Consider the following 20,000-nt stretch of genomic DNA (forward strand, 5'->3'; position numbering starts at 1 on the left):
AGGCAATTGTCAGAGAAGGTGAGGCAGTCAAGATTAGAGTGGTGCTGGAAAAACACAGCAAATCAGTCAATGTCTGAGGAGCAGAAAAATTGATGTTTTGGGCAAAAGCATCAGGAATAGTGAGGCAGCCAGACCATATGTTTCTTGCGGCAAGCAGCCACAGCTCTCCATCTGATTCACCAAGAATTATAAAGCTGAGCAAGTGTTCTTCCAGCTTATGCCAGAATGAAAAGGCAATTCCTTATTCATTGTTTGATTAAATATTGCAGGGAAAACGTACAGTTCACTATGGTATTTATTTTCATTGAAATCCACAGGAGCAAATCCACCTACTGAGTTGAGGGCTGCATTCAAACTTGGTGAAAGTTTGTAGGCTACCATTCAAAAAACTAACTCACAGTGAATAAACAAAAAAGCTTTCTGAATGGAAGTGAATGCAAATGCATTTTAGTCTGAGTAATAACAGAACTTTAAATGGCTCAGTTGGAGTTTTAATAGACCCTCAATTCTTTAAGAAATGCAAATGGATGTAAAGTCATCAGATCAGTATCTCACTCTTGCCCAGTAGCTGCAGCAAATCAATGTTCATTAGATCTGGCAGCATCTGTGAAGAGAATTCAGAGTTAACATTTCGAGTCTGTTTAGAGTTCCGAGGAAGCATCACCTGAACCGAAACGTTAACTCTGATTTCTCTTCACAGATGCTGCCAGCTCTGCTGAGCTTTTCCAGCAACTTTTGTTTTTCTTTCTGATTTACAGTATTCACAGTTCTTTCAGTTTTTAAAGCGATGTTCAGTGTTTGGTAAGGTTCAATAACCGCCATGTAATTGCTGAGCTTTACTCTACGTTCTTACTGTAGATATTTTGACTTTTATTAAAGTAACTTATTTTTAGCTTTACATTTGTAATTTTATTAAGTTTACTGAAATAAATCTTCTAAGTGCAGTTTTTGCTTTGTTTACGCAGTGACAACTGTGTGCTTAGATTTCAATAATTATGCTTGTTTTGAGGGTATTAGGAGATAAAATAACCTACTGTACTAAAAGGTTGAAGATCAAACTCAGAAATTCCAACTTTAATATTGGTTTTGGCAGTTGTGAAAGCAAACTTGTTTGTGAGGCTATACTTATTTCCTGCAACGTGATGGATTCAGTCCACAAAACAGAGGAAAACAAATAAACAATGTTGACAGCATTCATGCAATTACAACAATTTTCTTTGACAACATGCACAATGTTTTCCAAAAACAGATGGTTTTAAACAAACACATTCAAGAGTTTCTTTTAGTGTCAAGAAACAATTGCTATTGCAGTAACTCAAGCCAATGAACTTCAAAAGCAAAGAATCAGTCAACGTATCATTACGGTGGAATAGGTGCTGTCTTATTCATTGATGGGATAGTATCTACATGAATCTTTTACAGTTTACCAAGGTGGATCAGTTTGTGATTAGGCAAAATCATTTTATTCAAATATCATTGTACAGTTGGTGCAGAAATGATTGTAAAATCAATGGCACAGTGTTTAGATGTTTAAAATCAAATGTAAATCTGTTTTGCAGTATGCAATTGCAAAAGTGAAATTCAATAATGCATTACTTTACTGACAGTCAGAAATATGAACTTTCTTATTTATTTACTTTTGCTTAAGGGTCAATAAACGAATAGATGGTTGGCACAGGCAACACTGCTTCTACTTCAGTGCTTGCCAAATCCCTTCACATCTGTTTAATATAACCACTTTAAACTTATATAGTTCAGTTTTGTTATGCCTGCTAACAGAAACATAAACTAATAAATTTTCTCTGAAATATACAATCAAGTCTGAAATGTATTAATTAAAATGAGAGCTTACTGAATTAACTTAGATTGTTTCTCTTTTAATAAAGATATCGCAACATTTTTGTTTATTTTCAAACGTAAACGGTTAACAATAATGTTTGAACTATGGATCTGATCATTGACTCAATACAAAACCAATGTTAGAGAAGGATTGATCTTCATTATGTACTAGATTAACCAATCTTAATCAACAGTGAGTGCATTATAATTAGTCTGGATCATATTCTCCATCAGCTGTGAAGTTTGCTCCTATGGTTACCTAGCCTTCTGACACTACTCAGGCGTATAATTACTTCAGTACATCAGGGCAGTATTGAAGGAGTGCTCTGCTATTGAAATGCCATTGTTTGTATGAGATGTTAACCCATTCGTTTACTTATTCGTGCACACTGAACACAACTATCTCGGGAAGATTTTTTATTTTTTAACCTACTTTATACTCATACCATTGTAATTCTTAACAAAGAAAAAAAGATCTTGGTGAAAATTATTTTCCTCATTTAAAAAAACTTTAAAATTTTAACAGAGATGACTGAATAATGAGTGTTTAATCTTGGACCTAAATATTTGGTTGCTATTTTGAGGTCACTTGCCCCAAGAACAAGTGCAATTGAGGGATATTCATGTTTAGGAGATTGGGCATGGCTAGTTTTGTGAGTGGGGAAAGATATAAAAGATCAGCTAGATAATTTTAGTTATTTGAATAGCTCACTTTAGCCTAAACTTCCATCATTTTTTTATGCTACCTAACTGGTTTGCTTTCAGTTTCTTGCAACAACTTTCATTCATATACTGCCTTTAGATCCTTGATTGTCTTCAAATTTGATCTTTTGGAGTGGGAACAGAAAGCATTGAAAGTGAGTTTCAGGCTATCAACAGAGTTTTTTCTAACTTCAGACACTGAGGTAATGCAGGCTCCTATCCTTTGATTCAACACACAGGAGATCCACCAATAAGTGAAAATTGCCAAAGATACAATAGCCAAGATTAGAGTGGTGCTGGAAAAGTACAGCAGGTCAGGCAGCATCCGAGGAGCAGGAAAATCGACGTTTCGGACAAAAGCCCATCATCAGGAATGAGGCCTCAGACCCAAAACGTTGATTTTCCTGCTCGTCGGATGCTGCCTGACCTGCTGTGCTTTTCCAGCACCATTCCAATCTTGACTCTGATCTCCAGCATCTGCTATACTCACTTTCGCCTAAAGACACAATAGCGTATGCCACCGGTCATCCGTAGAAACAAGAAAAATAATAGTTATTATCACAGAAATCCTATTATTGCCTCAGTTATTCTGAGCTGAGCAGATTACGAGTGAGTATTTTGTTAAGACAGTCCAAAATACAAAATAAAGCTTAGCTTTGCTGCATAGTGTTAGTAACTGTAGATTTTCATAGCAAGCTCAGTCTTGAGTTTAAAAAAAATGCATGTATAAAATTGACTTAGTGTGGTGGTCAAGGCTGGTGATGATTAATTGCAGCCTACTCAATATAACTTACTCAACTTTCTTTTCCAAAGCAGTGACTTGGACAGGGTGTGAACACACAGCTTACTTACCATTTCTGGTTTGTATGAAGACCACTCCCTCCCCAGTCAACTTAGGCATTACTTAAAAGTTCCTTTGTGTATCTTAGTGAATAGGAAAACAAGCATCACTTTCAGATACTCAGATTTTTATAGCAGTCTGAATGTGTTAATATATATGGAAAAGGTTAGTGTCACAAGACCTAAATGCCAGTGAATTTTGACTATGCAATTATGTTCCATGAAATAAGATTTTCCTAAGAGCAGGTCTGAATATTTAGATAAAAAAGGTGTTTTCATGCAACTATTGAAGGATATGGCTTATATAAATACTTTAAAAATATCCTGTGGTCAGAAGCATAGCTGTGTGTGCATTACAAGGTTCTTGTCTATTGATAAAATACCTCTAAAAAGACAATTACAACATCCGTCTTTTCCCATCAGTCTGTGTTAAATCATCCCATCATGTAGCCTGCAGAACCTCAATGTTACAGCAGCTTAAATATCTATAATAGCCCACACTGAAACACTTGATTAATTCTGAAGATGATGATTGCCATATTCCAGAAGCATTGGAATTTGGCCATACCTAGGGCTGAAAGCTAAAAGCATTTAGTACATTATTGTACCTAGGAGAGTAATTTACAATTTATCTCCTTTCCAGAGGACTTTGTTTTTTTTTAATAGTCTGTAATGTTGCTCAGATGAGTGTGCATAGAAATTGAAGATTATTGATTAAAATTAAGCAAAATGGGACAGCTGTCAGTCATGTTAATTACCATGATTCAGAAAAGTTCACTTCAGTTATGATTGGTACATCGCTTGATCAAGCAGCAAATCCTCAGGTCAGTTTATTCTGAGTGCGAGTTAATAGGTTTTTGCACCTTTCTAGCTGTTAAATGAAGGTTTTTGAAGAGCAGTCTCTTGTTAGGATTTTCCAGATGATTGACTAACAAACAGTATTTGGATAAGCAGTTAATTTAACTTGCATCAGAGTGGAAAAACATGTGTCCCTTTCTTCCTGCTCATCGGCCAATGGGTTGCTTCTGGAAAGGTAGTTGCTTTTCTCCTCTCCTTTCTAATGAAGGGTTTAGTCATATATTTAAGCACAACTTAATACAAATTATAAAATGCTAACAAAATTCAGCAGTGACTGATATTGAGTTAACAGAAAATCAAAATCTGAACCTACTTATTTACATGCATGTTAAGTTCGATAAATACATGCACATGTAGACACTTGATAACTCAAAAGTAAGTAATTAGAATGCTGCCTTACATACATTAAATTTTGTTGTAGATTACAAAAGATGATTTGATGTAAATTTTATTTTCATTCATGGGATGTGGACATTCCTGGCCAAGCCACCTTTTATTGTCCCTCCCATTGCCAGGACAAGGTCAAATAAGACTCATCCTGCGAAGGTTACCTCTTTCAAAAGGTAGTTGGTGATGCTGGGTGAGGTGAGGAGGCTGAGGTAATTATTGAGAAGAATTTTCATGTATAGAAGTCTTAATGCTTTGTGTTTCTTTTGAGGAAAACACAGTAGCATGGACAATAATGGGAAATGGGGGTAAAAAACAGCAAAAATGAAAAACAATCAATCAATTTTAATGTTGGAAATTCCTATTTCCCTTGAAGGTTTAAATGGAGAAATCCGAATCTTAAAAATGACTCCTTTATTTTCATCCATTTGTATCACATTATTACACCTCACCTCACTTCTGCACAGCTTCAAATTCTTCTCTCTTCCCTGGAGAAACTACGTGGTGCAAATTCCTGAAGGTAGAGCTATAATGTGGCATATTGCTTGCTTCTCTGGACCTTCATCTAACTCTGTCTTCATTAAAATGCCGCTCCATGAACTGTGGTCTCCTCCACCCTCCCTCCAAGCCAGTTGGTAGCAGCAACTACAAACCTTGCCACATCATCAGACCTGCTTCTGGATTCACACAAACACCACTCCAGCCTTTAGGATTTCATTTTCAAACTCAAGGACATGAGCAAATCATGTCTTTCTGCCACATCACTTTGCATGCAATACATGAACCTTATGGCTTTTAGCATTCACTCATTTGAAGGCTGCCAGTCTCTGTGGCAGGCACTGCTTTTTTTTTAATAAACTCAGAGTGAGAGGCAGACAGCCTGCAAACACTAGACAGACAGTCAAGGGGCTGGATACCTTACCATATAGCACACTACAGAAATGGCATACCTGCTTCATGTATCAGCAGCTTATGCAGTAAACACTCTACATGGGGGTCAAAGGGCCATGAGTTAAAGTCAAAGGGATGCAGCTCTTGGAAGGATTAAGGGGGTCTATGATCAGCCAGCCGATACCACAACATGAGGTAGTAAGGTTAAGCGGTTTGTCTAACCTCAGTGCACTATGTTGGCCACGATCAATCAGCTAATTAGTCTTACTAGAGTCTGGGGGATTCTTGACTTTCCAGTTTAGGAATTGGGCCATGATCAATCCTACAGGTCAAGTGCAAACAGTTCAGGAATAACAGACATGCCAGCCTAGAGACTGGGCGAGACATCCCTGCAGTGACACTTAGGGAGTAACTGAGCCTGAAGCAAGTGTACAGAAGAGCAAGTGGTGGTGATGTATGAGCAGGAGAAGTGGTGAGATAGCCACAGGAAGGAAAGAGGGCAGGAGGGTAGTAGTTTGCAGGGATGAGGTTGATGAGAGCTGCTGAGCAGCATGATGCATGCAATGGTGAGAGAGTTGGAATCCTTGAGTCTTAGTGAGAAGCATGGCAATGGCAGCCCTGTGAGTGCGAGGCAACAGAGAGATAATGATGACATTTACAAAGTGCTGAAGATGATGAACTTTCTTCCTGCATTGCAAGGCATCCTGGTTCACCTGGGACAACATAGGTCACTATCTCGGCCCAGGTTCCACACCACACTGAGCCCTAACTCCACACCACACTGGGCCCAGTCTGGAGCCCTGATCTCATTTACCGGTGTCCACGAGCACCTTGAGATCCCTATCAGTGATCCAAGTATTAATGCCCCTACTTGGTCTACTCCTTTGGGATAATGGTGCAGGACCAGAGTGTAAAAGACTTGGCTTGCAGTGTCTGAAGTGGTGCTGAACTGGATTTGACATTTAGCACCAGCAGCATGAACATTGCAAAGTCCCATCAGTGGCAAGTGCTTTGACCTCTCCCACCACACAACTCCACGAGACAGATGCCATAGATGCTGGTGGCACAATTAATGACATGACTCCACAAAGCCTGCCCAACATCTACTGGCAGGAATGTGATGAAATACTTTCCACTTGCCTAGATGGGTGCTGATCCAACACACACCAGAAGCTTGACACCATCCAGGCCAAAGAAACTCACTTGACTGGCAATGCACCTGCAAGCATCCACTCCCTTCACCACTGATGTTCAGTAGTAGCAGTGTGCACTATCCATAAGATGCACTGCAGAAATTCACCAAAGATTCTCAGACAGCTCCTTCAAAACCCATGACTACTTCCATCTGGAAGGATAAGGGCAGCCAATACATGTGCATACCACCACCTGCCAGTTCCCTTCCAAACCACTTACTTGGAAATATATCACTGTTTCTTCACTATCACTGGGTCAAAATCCCAGAATTCCCTCCCTTAGGGCATTGCACATCAACCTACAGGAGGTAAACTGCAGCAGTTCAAGGTTTCTCCACCCCCGAGGCTCCCAGCCTCATTCCTGATGAATGGCTTTTGCCTGAACCATCGATTTCCCTGCTCCTCGGATGCTGCCTGACCTGTTGTGCTTTTTCAGCACCACAATAAATCTTGACTACCTTATCAAGGACAACTTGAGATGAGCAATAAAATGCTGGTCAGCCAGCAACACCCACATCTGAGTAAATTAAAAAAAGAGAGAACAGAAGGCAGAGGAAAGTCATCATGGACAATGACTGTGCCATGAATCTTACGTGATAAAACAGGCTAAAAACGGGAAAATTCAACCCATTTATTGGTGTTTAAATATCCATATCTTAGCTGTATTATGCTTTGGAATAATAGTTTAAAGGAAAATATTGTTGAATTAGGGCAGTTGATACAGTAAGGATTTTCTCTGTACTACATTCAATGAAATGGTCAAGCAATTTATATACCAGATTTTAAAGGAAGAACCATCATATCTATTACACTAATCACATTCTCAGAGCATTTCAAAACATGGTACCGGAACTGAAACTCACTTGAAGTATAGTTGCTGTTAAAAATATAAGAAAAGTGGTACTGCACCCCAGCTAGCTCTCAAAAATAAATGAGACAACCACCAGATACATTTATGTTTATAATGCTGCCTGAGGCCTAGATCTTGTACAGTATATTGGCAAGATGACACAGACTACCTCAACCTGGCCACCCCTCTCATCCACTCCAAACTCCTGCCCTCACTCATAGCCAAGGTGCCTCTTGCTTGTCTTTACGAACACTGTTCTGGACTCATTTAATTCCACTCAAAAGGACAGACGGGCCCTCTGTTTACAATCTCATCTGAAAGATGGAACCTCTGACACGGCAGTATTTGTTCAGTACTGTACTGAAGTGTCAGTCTAGATTAGACGCTCTGGTCTTCTATGGTACTTGAACCTTCAATATTCTGATTAAGAGCTAAGATTATCATCAGTGAGCCACCGTTGACATTGTAACTTCAGCACTTTAAACAAAAAGGTAAACCACATAACAAAAAGAAAGTAATCATCAATAAGGAGCAAAAGAAGATAGATGAACAAAGGCAGGAAAAAAATGAGCATTAAACAAGGAAGAAAATTATAAAGGCATACTTTATGCAATAGCTGACAGTGTTACAAGAAGTATTTTGCAGCAAATCAAGGAGCTCATGGGGCAACCCAGCGTCCGAAATGAGAACATTTTATTTTGATCAGAGATGAAAAAGATATATACAATATGCAGTTACTTTTTCACAATCCTCAGATTTGCAAAAAACTGCAATACTATACAATGAAATATTAACAATACTCTGTATGGAATATTGTTGCATTCCACTACGAAACAAAATTTTGTACTCAACAATCATTATACAACATTCTTAATTATCTTTATCACCCTTTCATTTACAGGACACTGTTCCTACAGTATTCGCTATTTCAACTATAGAAGAGTAAATTTTGAAATAAATTGATAGCAGTTCACACACTGTGAAAATGTTTCACACATTGACCTTAATGAGTCTTCATTTTTGCAATGGTCTTGGGAATTATCCTAATGGTTGATGCAATTCTGAATGACAGAATCGCTGTCTTGTAACTCATCACTAGCCATATATAAACCCGTGCTTCCCAAAAGGCATAGTTTGGCACACAAAGTTGCATTATTTCAACAATAGACTTTTGGTTTGTTTTCAAATGGAAAACAGCAAAAATGAATAAACCTGATAAAAATGCCAAATATTTGTGTGACTGACATCTCACATCAACTTTGCAAAAATACATTTGTGCAATAAAATGTACTGAACAATGGTAAGTTTGATTTGCTCAATTTCAATGCAATGGTTTCCAAAAATGTAATACCATAAACTGCTGAATGTTTAGCTACTATTGAAGACACCCAATATAGTAGAAAGAGGAAAGCATTCGTGTTCAACACATTGAAAATAATGTATATTGGCCTGGTTCAATGTTAACTTTTAACCAAATTATAGTTGGTTTTTGAATTGCAGAATCTTACAATGCAGGCAAAAGTGCTCAACATAGTTCCACAAGCAGCAGCAAATAAGTAACTAGTTAATCTGGTATCAGTGTCAGAAAACTGCTTGTTAAGAAGCTTATTTTTTAAAATATGGGTATGGCTCATTTACAAGGACCCTGGATGGCAATTTAGATCTTAGTTTAATATTGTATCCAAAAGCTGGAACATCAAATAATGCAGCATTCCCTGCCTTTCACTGACAAATCTTCTAAGATTTCGGTCAGAATTTTCCCAGCTTGGTGGAAGTGGTTTCCAGAGTTTGAGGGGTGAAAATGTCCTGAAAGTCCATAGTCTATCTAGGCACGCTTAGAGCTTTGAAAAAGTTCCCTCACACCTTTCGCAAAACCCACCTTCCCAAATATCAGCAAACCACTTCCCTATGACCAGCCAATCACCACATTTACAGTTTTCCCTCCTCACCTGGGTAGTTCATTCCATTCTCCAGAATTAAATGGACCAGGGTCACTGGAGAAATCCCCACATTAGAGGCCACGTTGGTGTGCAGTTCATATAAACCGGTGCTTTGAATCAAATAAAGAGTATCTGTGAAACACAGACATGGAACTACAGAACTGTGATAGCGTAGGAGGATGACAGTCAGTCCATTGTGCCTGCACTGGTTTTATTACATAGTGTCAAACTTTTTAAAAAATCTTTCAAAGTTTGCAGATGTCGCTAATCGCTAAAAATGAAATAAGGAACCAAGTAGCTCTCTTTGTACAATAAGACCATGACTTCTGATGATTTCCATCTCATTTTCATGATCCCTACTCTGTCGCCTTAGATCTAGAAGGTAGGCTGCTCGGACTCCAGACACCCGTGGTGAACATGTTCTGGGTTTTGCAGCCTCAGAGGATACCGCCAAAGACTAACCCGTTTTCCCTGTGTAAAAACAAGCTCAGCCACTGAGGCAGGAAACAACACATGGGGCACAAGGTGAGGGAATGGTGGGAAGGGCAAGGATAATAAGGGGAAGCACTTTGAGAAGACCACTCATTGTGCATCTCCTACCCATCAGCAAAACATCCAACTATCTGCATCCGTTGCCAAATGGAGAGAAACCTGAACAATAGGATTCTAGCTACAAAAGGAATTTCTTCAGACATCATCTCATCATACATGTACCTGGATTCCACACTATCACAATTACATTTGGGGTAACTGAGCAATTAGTGAGAAAATGGGTTGTACAACAAGCCAGCTGACTTTCTGTGCGTTTTAGCAAGTTGTTCCTCTGCAGACCAAGATAAGCACATGAGAAACTGAAGGTGACTGATCACTTTCCAGAGGATCTACAAGTTTCAAACCCTGTCTGCTATTTTAGTGACCCTTCAGTGCTGCAGACATTGATTTTAAAAAATGAACCTGCAGCTACTGTCTCCAATAAAAACCAATCTTCCAGTTACATCCTGAAATCACCTCAGTACTGATCCCGGGCCACTGAGGTTCATCAAATCAGCAACTTACTGTTCATTGATCCTTCCATTTTTCAATCTGAGGGGGGGAGAGATGGTCTCAAAGCATATGTGTGAATAGCAGAGTATTTTTTTTATCTTTCTCTTTGACTTGGTTCTAACAAAAAAAGTCATCCCTTTTATCTCCTAGAAACTGAAGAAACTTGTTTTGTGTCTTTTACGCAGCATGGAAATAGTTAAACACTCATTGAACTAGTAAGTATATTGCTTAAAATAAAGTATTGCGTTGAAATGAGGAATGGGGAAAAGGGGAATCATTTGACTCCCTCCTCACCCAGCTTGTAACACTATCCAAGACACTGACTGAGGTGTGTGCATTTGTGCTGGGGGACAGTGCTAGTCCCATTCTTGTCAGAGTTTAGAGAGCCAATGCTGTCATGGGTCAATTTGGTTCCAGGTTAGCACTGAGCAGATTGTGAAATCTAGGCTATTGTGACATTGATTTAACTTGAGTGATGACTAAGTACCAAGTGGTAGTATGATCTTGAATGCTGCCACCATGTTTCGGGACAACCCCATCTGTCCAGCACCAATGATCTGCACAGATGTCACCCTGCAAGTCTTGAGGGTTTCTTCCTCTAACAAGGTCAGTTTGGCCATGGCTGCAGCTCCACCATGTTCTCTGCCCATCTTGATGTTGTAGGCACCTTATTCCCACGTAGGAGCAGAATCAGGCCATTCAGCCCATTGAGTCTGTTCTGTCAGTCAATAACATTATGGCTGATCTAATTATCCTCAGCACCACTTTACAGTCTTTGTCCCTTCATGATAATTCCCAGTACAATTAAGATATCTGTCTGTCTTGACTATGCTTAATGATCTAGCCTCACAAGCCATCTGGGTAAAAATTCCACAGCTTCACTACCCTCAGAGAAAGAAAAAGATCCTTACCTCAGTTTTAAATGGGCAGCTCCCTAACTTGAGATTTTGCCCTTTGGTCCTAGAATCTCCCACAAGGGCGAAACACCTCTCTGCATCTAGCCTGTCAAGACCCCTGTGAATCTTCTATGTTTCAATGAGGTTGCTTTTCATTTTGCTAAATGTAATCTACTCAACCTCTCCTCACATAACAGTCTCTCCATACCCAGGATCATCTTGGCAAAACCTTTCTGAACTACCTCCAAATCTAGTGTCTTTCCTTGTTTAGGACTATCAAAATGGTTCACAATATTCTTTATGTGCATTGACAGTGCCTTCTATAGTTTGAGCAAGACCTCCCTATTTTTCTACACCATTTCTTATGAAATTATGGCCAACAGTTCACTTCCTTTTCTTAGTGCCTGAACTTGGACACTAGCTTTTTATGATTTCCACACCAAGGAGCCCAAATCCTCTGCTGTAGCTTTCTACAGTCCTTCTACATTTCAATAATATTCTGTTCCTCTATTCTTCCAGCCAAAATGGATAATCTCTCTCTTTCTCACATTACGTTCCAGTAACCCAGTTTAAAGGCATCAGATTCACAATGTAAGGGATGAACAGATTGCTGAGAAATAGAGGATGGCTACCGAAAAACAGGAGTGAGAAAACAATAGGTCTTAAAGTTAATGTGAATGATAACTGTCAAGTTGGAGATTCAAGGAGGAAGCTGAAGAGAAAGAATTGTGTATGACATCAAGGTGTGATCTTCAGTGAGCTGTGCAGGAGAAAGTGAGGGAGGGGAGAGAGTGATGGCTGGCGGTTTTACATTGTAGGATACTAACTCTGTCAGCCAACATTGAATCACTGAACACTTCCAGGCACTGGATCCAGCTCTCCTGCACCACAAATCAACTCGTGCTGATCTCACTAACTTGAGGCTGTGCCTGCTTTGTGAGGTGGACTTGTACCTCTGCTGACAAACAGGGAAAAGGTATTCCTCTTTGTGCCTCGTTACATGAATCACCAGCCTCAGACTTCCAGATTCTGTGGTCCAGCGGACAGCCTTTTCACATCTTCCATGCACGTTAGTTTAATCCCTGGTGCTGGATTTGTCTTTATTGTAAACATTGCAGCTGGGCTCTGCATATAGACATTGTTCATTATTGCTTTAGATCTGTTATCCCACTCACCCGCCCTCATTGGCAAGGGAACATGGAGGCAGGTACCGAGAAGGAGGGACAATAAAATCAATTGGACGGGTGCCAGTCAGAAAATGGGCCCGTCTTTCCAGCAGAAGCAAAGGTGAGAAGATTCCACCCAATGTGTTTGAGGTTGGGAGCAGGGCTTGAAATCTCCTGCACCTTCCTAATCCCAACCTGCCCCTTCCGTGTGGACAAGAGCCAAGCCCACGGTGAATTTGTATTAGAGGTGAATTTATGTTTGAAATGCTTAGTATCTGTGACACTAATATTTTAACCTTTGAAATCCAACATCAGCAAACAACGAGCAAATAGAACCAAAGTTGGAACCAAGGGAGAAATCAAACCACAAACTTGGAGCCAATAATATTTGCTGCTTGGCTCCAAAGTATTTTGTCAAAATGGTTTGTTATTCCATTTCGAAGATTTGGAGTGAAAATTTTAACATATGAATTTGATCAACTTGCTGAACTCAGAATTATGAAGCAATGTAAAGGTCGGCATAAAACTGCTGAGTGATTTTGACCCTGAGCTCAGATTGCATTTTACTGACAAGGTCAATTCATTAGTCTTCGGTTTGACTCCTAAAGCCAATAAAAGCTGGAGTTAAGCCTGGTCCCATGACCCCAGTGTGTCAATGCATCAGAAGAGTGCATTGCATAAATACTTTTCTCCCTATAATTTGGTCTCATAATAAACATTACTGCATCATGCTGTTTATTATCTAAGAAAAAACGTAGACATTCACGAGAAAAATCATGTAAATAATTGTCTCCAAATACAGTTCTCACCCATTACTTATATTTTTCATAGACTTACAGAACAGATTTAAACAACAGATCTTTTCTACATGGTCTAAATTTGTCGTATATTAGTTTGATGTCTAGCTCTGCCAGGCAAAATCAGGGTGAGTGACCTATCTCCACTCCCGATCTGAGCTGAGGCCATTTGGAAGAGACCTGATCACTGAAACTGGAAGAGACAAAGAGGATTGATGAGGGCAAATGCGATCTATATGGACATTAGAAAGGCCTTTGACAAAGTTCCTCACGGTAGACTGGTCAGCAAGGAATAAAGGGAGAACTAACCATTTGGAAACGTAACTGTTTCGAAGGTGATGGTGGAGGGTTGCTTTTCAGATTGGAGGCCTGTGAATAGCAGTGTGCTACAGGATTGGTATTGCGTCACTGCTTTTCGTCTTTATAAAAATATTTGGATGTGACCATAGGAGGTATAGTTAGGAAGTTTACACATGACACCAAAATCAAAGGTGTAGCAGACAGCTAAGGAGGTTATCTCAGAGTATAATGGGATTTTGATAAAATTGGCTAATGGGCCGAGGAAAGGCAGATGGAGTTTAAATAAATGTGAGAGGCTGTGTTTTGGAAAGGCAAATCAGGGCAGGACTTATACTCTTAATTAGATTAGATTAGATTAGATTAGATTACTTACAGTGTGGAAACAGGCCCTTCGGCCCAACAAGTCCACACCGCCCTGCCGAAGCGTACCCACCCATACCCCTACATCTACATCGACCCCTTACCTAACACTACGGGCAATTTAGCATGGCCAATTCACCTGACCTGCACATCTTTGGACTGTGGGAGGAAACCGGAGCACCCGGAGGAAACCCACGCAGACACGGGGAGAACGTGCAAACTCCACACAGTCAGTCGCCTGAGGCGGGAATTGAACCCGGGTCTCCGGCGCTGTGAGGCAGCAGTGCTAACCACTGTGCCACCGTGGTAAGATCCTGGGGAGTGCTGATGAACAAAGAGACCTTGGAGTTCAGGTTCGTAGTCCCTTGAAAGCGGAGTCTCGGGTAGATTGGATAGTGAAGGTGGCATTTGGAATATTTGCCTTTATTGGTCAGTGCATTGAATATTGGAGTCATGAAGTCATGTTACAGCTGTACAGGACATTGGTGAGGTCACTGTTAGAATACTGCATTCAGTTCTGGGTCTCTATCCTATTGGAAGGCTGCTGTGAAACTTGAAAGGGTTCAGAAAAGATTTACAAGCATGTTGTGAGTGTTGGAGGCTTTGAGCTATAAGGAAAGGCTGAATAGGCTGGGGCTATTTTCCCTGGTGCACCGGAGGCTGATGGGTGACCTTATAGAGGTTTATAAAATCATGAGAGGCATGAATAGGGTAAATATACAAGGTCTTTTCCCCAAGGTGCAGGGAGCAAAACTAGAGGTTTAAGATGAGGGAAAAGCTTTAAAATGGACTAAGGGGCAATGTTTTCGCACAGAGGGTGGTGCGTGTATGGAATGACCTGCCAGAGGAAGTGTTGGAGGGTGTACAATTACAACATTTAAAAGGTGATTGGAGGGGTATATGAATAGGAAGGGTTTATAGGGATATGGGCCAAATTCTGGCAAACAGGACTAGGTTAGGATATCTGGTCGGTGTGGACGGGTTGGACCAAAAGTTCTGTTTCCATTCTGTACATCTCTTTGATTAATGCAGGGCCTGTCAATGTTAAAGGAATTCAAGTGAAATAGGTGATGTGCAACTGATCAGTTGCTGTCAACTTTCTGCCCAGCCATGCAATCTAACCTGTTGCATTTTATCATTGAAATGCCAACATAAACTTTTTAAACTTACTCTCGAGTGTCAAATAACACTATTAATGTAAGTGTTAGAGATCTCACTTGCATATGTGCCTGACTATAAAATGCTGTCCACCCTACAACAAAGAGGAACTTCTTTTTCTAAAGAAGCTTAGAACACAAACAAACGCAATCTTTTCTTTGTATGCTGAACACTAGTTCCCAACGATTGTGATTCTCTCAAATACTTGTAAAAGCACCTCATTTTTGACAGCTATGAGTAAACAAGACAAGAGATACAGGACGTAATGTGAACGGAGACTGACCTTGACAAGATCGCTCATCTGTCAGAAGCTTGTAGCCTTTTCGACAACTGCACTCAAAGCTGCCAACAGTATTGCGACAGAAATGATCACATCCACCATTATTTACTAAACATTCATCAATATCTGTAAGCAGACAAAGCACAAAAGTGTTTGTTAGAAGAAATTACTTATACCACATTCTGCTGTGAGTCCATAGACAAAATGTGAACCAGTGGAGACATTCTTAACGTGTTACCTCCAATTACATTATGTTCAACAAATATTTCTTGTTACAAAGTTTCGTTTCCACCCATTGTTTATGGATGTGACAGGTACAAGATTTCTGATTTCCTTTGTTTTACCTATTTCAATACATCACTATTAATCACAATTTCAGGTTCCTAGCTGTTAATATTGCCCCATCTAAAATTCTGACCTCAATGTATACAGACAAGTGTAGAATGTTCTGGTACACCTTCGGTAAATAAATCTTGGTAGAATCATCCAAGTAGAATCCTTCTTCAGCTGGCTTTTGCATAATGCCAGGGGAACAAATAGTTGCTGCTGCCAGAGTTTTCATTACAGTGTATTTGGTTTTCCTCCATTGTATTCCATGCGGGAATATTCACAGGAAGTCTACAATGAGTGCCATTACATGATTTATAAAGTATTCACTAGCTGCACTACTGTAAATACACTAAGGCTTGGTGTCATAAGTGGCAACATGTAAGTGGGTGATGACAATTGTTCTGAAATCGAAGGGGACACTACCTGAGGAAAAAGAATCTACTGTTCAATAGATAAGGTGGCCTGCCATCATTTTTCAGCATGAAATATATGAACACTTGTTTTACAATAACTTGATTGACTTTTAATCTTCTGAAGTGGACTTGCAAGTCCAAAATAACAACAGGAGCAGAGTAGATCATTCAGTTCATCCAGCCGGCTCAAGGATTTATGATAATTGTGGCTGAAAGAACACTTTAATACCTTTCCCCACACTGTCCTCATCACCCTTTATGTCATTGAGGATCAAATGATTATCAACTTCCACTTTAAGTATACTCAAAGACTGAGATTCCCCAATGCTCTGGAGTACAGAATTTCACAGGTTCACAACTATCCTCCTGAAATAAATTCTCATCTTGGTCTTAAATGGCATCCAGCTTCTTTTTAAATTGTGCCCCTTGGTTCTAGATTCCCCCAACCAGGGGAAACATCTGACCTGCATCTACCCTAACCATCCCTTTATGGGGCAATTTCAGATGCAATAAATGCCTTGTGAATGACAATCTGTCCTGATAATAGATTTTCAATTAAACTATTATATTGTTAATACAATAAAACACTATCTCTACTTGAGCTTTCATGCATTCTTTTGATGAAAATGTGTACCATTCACTAACCTGCCCATTTGCTACACTTGGGTACTTTACTGTCTGTTCTGTGACCTTGTAGCTCATACTCTATATAATCTTCAGTAAAATAACATGAAGTTGAATCACAGGGTATCTACCCACACCTTCATGTTAAATGGAGCTTTGAGTTAGCTGAGGAAGCTCATGTAACCTGATTTGCTGACAAACACACTTGGTTAAAAAAAATTAAAGCACAATGATGTGGTAAATGTGTCGTAAAACATCTTTACTTTTCAATTTATTTCCACTTGACAATAGACTAAGCTGATACGATAAAAGCAGAGAGAAACGGTGGGATGTGGCACTGGACAAACTCCATTTTTGAAAATTGGCTGAGTGTGCTGTCTTCAAACAAGCTCACTACATCATCAAAGCACCAGGAAGGTTTTCCATGCTGCAGTGTGAAATCCTGTGAGGCTTCAATGAGAGAAGCAGACTGGTGAGTGGGTGAGCATTCATCAGACTCTTTGGGGTCATCCAAACAACATCCTCTCATCTTACACAAAGACATTTTGTCCACTTTCCTGATCCATGCCTCAAAAAAAATGGAGATCATCTGATCAGTTTTGTCAACCTCGCTGTGTGCAGCTCATGTCTTGATATTTGCAAAGCAAGATGGGTTGTTGAACTTTCCCATCACAAGACGTGGCAACGTTTTGGTGCCATCCATCTTGGTGCAGACCACAGCAATTATATGCTGCTTGCTTCACTTTCCACCATTACATGGGATAGGAATATCGCTGACCATGACATCGCTGACGTTACCCATCCTTAAATATTCTGAGGGGTGTGAGCAAGACATTCATTCATATCCATCTGCTGAAAAATCTATCAAACATGAACCTCACAGACCACTCAGCATTGCCCTTGGCCATAAAAATGGTAACAGTGCACACAGCCCCGTCAAACCTGCAAAGTCTTCCTCAGGAACAAAATTAAGACAGCTGGCCGACTCTATTCAAGCAACAGCCTGAGAGTCATACTGAATTGCATCTTACAGTCAACAAATTGTTCAGATATGTTCAGACCACAAAATGCACGACAAATCCAAACCTGTTAATTACTGCCCGTACTTTACTGATGATTGAGAATAAAGTGATGGAAAGGGGTGGTTGCCAGTGCTATCAAGTATCATTTATTATGCGATAACTTGCTCACTGATATTCCGTTTGAATTCTGCTTGGGCCACTCAGCTCTAACCTTATGACAGTCTTCATCTGAACATAGATGGAAGTGGTGCAAAAGTGACAGCCCTGACATCAAGGCACCATTTGACATTATGAGGCATCAAGGAGCCCTAACAACACTAACATCTCAGGATCTGCGAGTAAGCTCTCCACTGGTTCAGTGAGACATAGCTAGCACAAAAAAAAATGGCTGAGATGGATCATGGTCAATCATCTTAGCTCCAGGACATCTCTGCAGGAGTTCCTCAGGATAATGTCTTTGGCCCAATCACCTTCAGCTGCTTCACTAGCCATTTTCCTCCCATCTCAAGGTCAGAAGTGTGAATGTTTGCTGATGATTGTACAACATTCAGAACCACTTTGTGACTCCTCAGATACTTAAACAATCTTCATCCATATGTAGCAAGACCCAGATAATATCCGTACCTAGGCTGACTCTCAGCCTCTAGGCATGCCTGATGCGTGGTCTGTGAATTGTAATGTGGAGGTGCTGGACTAGGGTGGACAAGGTTAGAAGTCACATGACACAAGGTTATAGTCCAACATGCTTATTTGGAATCACAAGCTTTCACAGCACTGCCCCTTTGTCAAGTAAAGTGAAGACAGGACACCCGGGCACAGAACTTATAATCAGAAAGATCAAAAGGTCATACAAAGGATGTGAGTAGAGTGTCAGCAAGCTGAATGATAATAAGCCTCTGCTGGTGATCAAGAGTGTCAGATGGTGTGAATAAAGTGACAACAGCTTTACACGTGATGGGATGATTTATAATCTGATTAATTGAGGCAGAGAGATAATTACAAGAAATTAGAAATAATGTGGTGCTGGAGACAAACCAAGTGGCTGGAAGAATATGATAGGTATAAGGGTCACATGCTAGTGGTCTAACCAAATTATGAAGTAATCCAAAACTGTGCAAACTAATTAAGGTGGGGAGATCATAACAAGTTACCCAGGTGATGGTGTGAAACAGGACAATAAGGAAGATTTTACAAAAACAGAAGTGTGGTGGAGTTACATGCAGTGTGACATGAACTCAAGTTGAGGTGTGAATGGGTATGGAATTTGGCTATCAGTTTCTGCTTGGCAATTCTGCATTGCTGTGTACATCGAAGGCCACCTTGGGAGGATGCTTACCCAAAGATCGAGTCTGAATGTCCCTGATCGCTGAAGTGTTCCCCAATTGGGAAGAAATATTCCTGTCTGGCGATTATTGGGTGGTGTCCATTCATCTGTTGTCACAACATCTGCATGGTGTTGTCTACCTCCTATCTGCATGGGCCATAGGAGGTAGACAACATTGGCCGAGTCACATGAGCATCTGTCATGTTCTCACGTGTGGTGGTAATATCTATGTCAATGATCTGGCATGTCTTGCAGGGGTTGCCATGGCAGCGTTGTGTGATGTTGTGGTCGATGTTGACCTGAAGGCTGGGTAGCTTTTTTTTAAAAATGCAGCTTCTTTAGCCAACATCTCGAAACATTTGTTTGACTCAAATTAAAACGGACCAGCAGTCAAGCATTTGGTTAAAAAGAAATTCAAGATTGGTTTGTAAAGGGATAATGTTGTTAATTTAAAAAATAAAGATCACAAGATTAAAACAAATGCAGGCAAGACACAAAGAATGCTTTTAAGGAGAAAATGCGGAAGAGTCTCAGAGGTTTGGGACCAGGAAGTGACTTGTTACTTTACTGAAGGGGTTAACCCTTGAAGTCAAAAGTCAGCAGCTATGATGGTTCCAGAGGTAGCTGTTAGAATCAACATGTTTCAGACGGAGGAAAGATTTCTTGTACCTTAATAACTCTGCAGGTAAGGCACTTGCAGATTGCCTGGACTAAGTTGGCAGATGTGCAGTTAATTTCTGAAAAACAAAACTCACTGTTTTGCCAAGATATTTTTCTTATTGTTGC

At 40.1% G+C, this 20,000-nt stretch overlaps 1 protein-coding gene across 2 annotated transcripts in view; it reads right to left on the bottom strand.

The window, feature by feature from the left end:
• The window catches only part of scube1 (signal peptide, CUB domain, EGF-like 1), a 274,231-nt gene that overhangs the window by 62,543 nt on the left and 191,688 nt on the right, over positions 1-20,000 (bottom strand). For both annotated transcript variants that reach the window (XM_072552384.1, XM_072552385.1), the window contains one exon: positions 15,505-15,627. In XM_072552384.1, coding sequence (XP_072408485.1) covers positions 15,505-15,627 — 123 coding nt within the window. The remainder of the gene's footprint in view (positions 1-15,504; positions 15,628-20,000) is intronic.

The sequence above is a fragment of the Chiloscyllium punctatum genome, chromosome 32 (assembly GCF_047496795.1).
Source record: "Chiloscyllium punctatum isolate Juve2018m chromosome 32, sChiPun1.3, whole genome shotgun sequence".
NCBI lineage: Eukaryota > Metazoa > Chordata > Chondrichthyes > Orectolobiformes > Hemiscylliidae > Chiloscyllium > Chiloscyllium punctatum.